The sequence below is a fragment of the Ipomoea nil genome, unplaced genomic scaffold, assembly GCF_001879475.1.
Source record: "Ipomoea nil cultivar Tokyo-kokei standard unplaced genomic scaffold, Asagao_1.1 scaffold1043, whole genome shotgun sequence".
In the NCBI taxonomy this organism is placed as follows: Eukaryota; Viridiplantae; Streptophyta; class Magnoliopsida; order Solanales; family Convolvulaceae; genus Ipomoea; species Ipomoea nil.
Window position 1 is genome coordinate 10635079 of NW_017617471.1, and position 4194 is coordinate 10639272.

The 4194-nt window shown below is 37.0% G+C and overlaps 1 protein-coding gene across 2 annotated transcripts in view; it reads right to left on the reverse strand.

Moving 5' to 3' along the window:
- Positions 1-3164, reverse strand: part of LOC109180891 (protein-lysine N-methyltransferase EEF2KMT) — a 3607-nt gene extending 443 nt beyond the window's left edge. The window contains exons 1-10 of one of the 2 annotated variants that reach the window (XM_019330594.1): positions 3012-3164; positions 2859-2928; positions 2635-2760; positions 2484-2547; positions 2274-2361; positions 1746-1830; positions 1283-1339; positions 1073-1186; positions 267-337; positions 1-141 (exon numbers count right to left, since the gene is read on the reverse strand). The exon at positions 1-141 is cut by the window's left edge and continues 443 nt beyond it. In XM_019330594.1, coding sequence (XP_019186139.1) covers positions 1-141; positions 267-337; positions 1073-1186; positions 1283-1339; positions 1746-1830; positions 2274-2361; positions 2484-2547; positions 2635-2760; positions 2859-2928; positions 3012-3124 — 929 coding nt within the window. In that variant the 5' untranslated portion in view covers positions 3125-3164. The remainder of the gene's footprint in view (positions 142-266; positions 338-1072; positions 1187-1282; positions 1340-1745; positions 1831-2273; positions 2362-2483; positions 2548-2634; positions 2761-2858; positions 2929-3011) is intronic. The other variant, XM_019330595.1, reaches the window with a different exon arrangement.
- Positions 3165-4194: the final 1030 nt, after the last annotated feature.

The following is a 4194-nucleotide window of genomic DNA, read 5'->3' on the forward strand; positions in this document are numbered from 1 at the left end:
GCACACTTCTGATTGCGTGGACAAACATCAGAGCGGTCATTTCTGCCATCAGCGTATAAACCTTCCCGGTTCAGAAGAACAGCTAGGACTCGAACAAGATGTGGTAGACACAATGGATCATAAATTACATCTGCACCCAAACTATACTGATCTCAGTTAAGAAAACATTGCTAAATAGCAGAAAGATTGATTGCAATGCAATATTAACTAATTGAAGTTGTACTCTCAAAACACAAAATAGTATGGTGAATAGAGAATATGCTCACACTATATCTGGCTTGATCTGCAGAAGCTCATTTTCAGCTGCAGATTCCCAGGGCAAATGCAAGCATTGCACCTGAGAATGTAAAATTATAAGTCTAGGTCACTGTTGGGTACACACCAAAATCAAGTTTTAGTTGCACCTATTGTAATAATCAATGTCTCACTGCACAAGCCACTTTCTATCTGACTTATGTACTCCGCAGTCCATAGTTTCCAAGAGTGCCCCAATAAGTAGGAAGCTTAAACCTCTAGGCAGATTTGCAATATTTCAGATAATATTTTCATCCAACCCAATTTATATGAATTGGTTTTCCCCTGGATTTCGAGGTAAAGGACAAAAGCATGAATCCATAAATATATACATGTGTGTGTGTGTAATGTGATATCTTGAACACACCTCTCAATGTGTGAAAATAATAATATGATTAAATGATTTATATTCTAGGAGAATGATTTTTAGTCTTTTTGATAGACTAAACTTTTAGCAGTTGTAGAAAGGAGTAACCTTTCCAGACAAATAAGAAAGTAAAGCAGCTTAGCTGACATGCAAATGTGATTCAAAGGTTTTTCATTTAAGAAGTATTTCAGATGGATCCACAAGAAATCTGTTGAGAATTTCTTAACATGGCTCATTTGTACACTGAAAGAGGAAAAAAAAAAAAAAAGGACCCAAATGTCTTAGAATGAGCCCGCCATCCAAGTTTGGCAATCAGTGCGAAAATTAAAAGGGACTACAGTACAAAAGACAGAGAGCAAGCAAGGGAAAGCCACTGGAAGAAGCACAAAGTTATATTCTATATTAACTCACCATATTAGAATCGACTGCATGTTCCAAGAAATCATTTCTGGTAGTAAGCTTGTTTGACTCCAAATTAAGCCTCATATTTGCTAAAGTTGACAAGTCACCATCACTAAGTATCACCTGTATCAGTTATATTATTAAGATTCTCAATTAAACTCTGAGGTCTTAGTAGCATTTGACAAAAAAGAAGTGATGGGAAAGAGACAGAAGACTTGCCTGGGAGGCTTTTATATGAGCTAGACAGATGCCAACTAATCCAACACCAGAACCAACCTGTTGTTGTCAGAAAGAACATAAATGCACGGGTCACTACATATATTTGATCAGAAATCCATGATGAAGAAAATTGCTACCTGGACCTAATTTTTATACCAAATATTTTACCAAACAATGTAGCATGTGACAAGTGTTACTGTTTTACAACTTCATTTATTGATTACTCATGAATTGGCAAACCCCACAAATGCCATGATAAAAGATCTGGTAAAAAACAAAAAAGTTTTGATTCATGTAGATTGTCCAACCCATTAATGCATTGTTACAAGCAGAACTCTCGACAACAAAGAGAGCAAGGAGAAGGCACGGAAAAATAACATATGAAAAATTTTGAATTGCCACTTGAAGGACAACACATTGAGAAATATAGAACAAAATGGATAGATCTGTACTTACATCTCACCTCAAAACAAGATTTATTTGTGAATACTTCTGGAAAAGAAAGTATGAACTCTGAAAGGAAAAGACTTGATGGCCAAATTGTACACCTGCTTGAACCAAGTATTAGCCTATTAGGAACCCCAATTTGATTAGAAATGCTACTACTGAGAGGTCATAGCAACACAATAGAGAACTGCAATAAGTATATCTCAACAAGAAAATAGGCCCTTCTCTGTATCATCCACCCATTCCAATTCTCAGATTCATTCTTGCTATTCTCCAAATGTTGTGAGATGTAGACTCAGTATCCATTAATACAAATGGACCTGAAGACCCCAACATGAATTAAAAACTCTCATCATTGTTTCTTGTTTGGAAGACCAAGCTTAAGATGGATTTCAAATAGTACTTAAATCCAAAAGAAAGATTTGTTGAAATTATACATTAAATAGCAATTTCCAACTCTGCCACAATAGATTTCAAATCCACTCTCAAATCTGAATCTATTCATTTAAATGGACCATCATCAACTTGTTGCAACAATCCATACCCTGTATCTCCTTCAAGCATGTTGACCGAGCAATGCAGCAGAACTTCCAACTTCCTAGATTTTGGACAACTTGACAAATCCCAACATTCTAGAGATACAAAAACATATTAAAATCAATAATCAATAATCAATATTGCTTTTCACAAACACAATATATAATACCAACTCACGAAACAATACAAAACCAAAATAAAAATAAAAGTCACTCACCTCTAGGGAAAAGAAAAGAAATGGTTTTTGAAAATCTTGCATTGCCTTTTACTGATTCATTTTCCTAATTATAATGAGAATATTAATTATTATAACCCAAAAAAAAAAAAGACTATTAAATTGAACATCAAAGAAGACACACTATGATTACCTTCAGAGACATGTAATACACATACTTCTCATATAACTCATCAATAACAACTTCACCACTCGATTCAATTTCGACAATAAGCTTCTTCAAAAAACTTCTCAAGTAAGGAGCGAAAGGCTTCGTATCCTGTCAAGTAAAATTCAGGAGCACATTCCTCAATTAAAGATTAGGAACAAGTGAACAACACCTTGAAAATAATTTTATGAGAATTTCAGATAACTTACAGTTCTATTGATGCAGTGTTCCCAAATGAAGCGCTGTACTCTCTCCAAGATCTTACCTCCGCCGCAATCCCTGTCAATTGTTGAACGATGTAAGTAACTGAAATGTTACATCCTGTTGGCTAAAACGCGCAGCTTTGCAGGGAAGGCGATTACCTAGCAAACGAAATGATGATGTCGGGGGGTTCCATGGCGAGGAACGCGGCAATAAAGTGCAGGCACGGCGGAGAGAAGAGTTCTAGCTCTTGTATTGAATCTTCGTCCGCCATATCTCTGTGTGTCCGAGGGTCAGTGACTGAAATATGAATAAATTAGGATGCAATGATAAAAATAGAAAGCTCTTAAAACATGTACAATTTTGAAAAAAAAATTCATTTGAGATGTTTCTAGCGTTAAATAAGTTTCTTAAAAATTCACTTTTCATTGTTTCAAAAGGTTGAACCCAACCCTAAGGATCCCACACTGCTTTTTACTGATTCATTAAAATACAAGAAACATGAATTTCTCGTATAAATACGAGTCGTATAGTAGTACGAGAAACAACAATGATTGAAAAATGCATGTTTGAAAAATCATTTGAAAGATGCGTTTCTAGGGATCTACTCATTAAACGGCCCTAACATTATTTACGGAAGCATTAAGGTCTGGAGATCTACTCACTAGTCTACAAAGGAAAACCCTCGAGACCTACGCCCAAGTCATCTAGTAGACACATAAATATGCAGAAACAGAGGAAACTTTGCAATAGAAAATGAAGTTGAAGGTGAAACGGTCCCGTGAAGATATGAGAACGCATTTAGAGAACCGACCATCAAAAATGAAAAACGGACCAAATACCCATAAGGAACCCATCAACCATCATTACGGAGTGGTCTCTGCATTAGGGTCCCAACCAGCATACAAGGTACAATTACCCCGCCTTGTGTCGGCAACAAACCTACCACTACCACCCCTCTCACAACTAAATAATCGACCGCAATGTGTCTAACCAACCGCTACAGAACCTAAATATTGTTGTTACCACCAGAATGCGGGACACACTACCGAAGAATGCACCACTCTGCGAAAGGAGATCGAAGACCTCATCCAAAGAGGGAGATCGCTCACTCGCCACAACAAGTGGTCACGGCAACCCAGGCAACCAGCCGGGAATCCCATCCTTACTGATCGAAAAAACCCCAATGGAAGGTCCAGTTGGCGAGACAATGATTACGAGGAACATGAAGACCGAAACTGAAAACACAAACCCATAATCCACTAGGAATGCGAGATCTGCAAATCCACCAACGGAGAACAAACCAAGAAAACACATTCAATGCGGCTTAAGAAGTTCTATCAA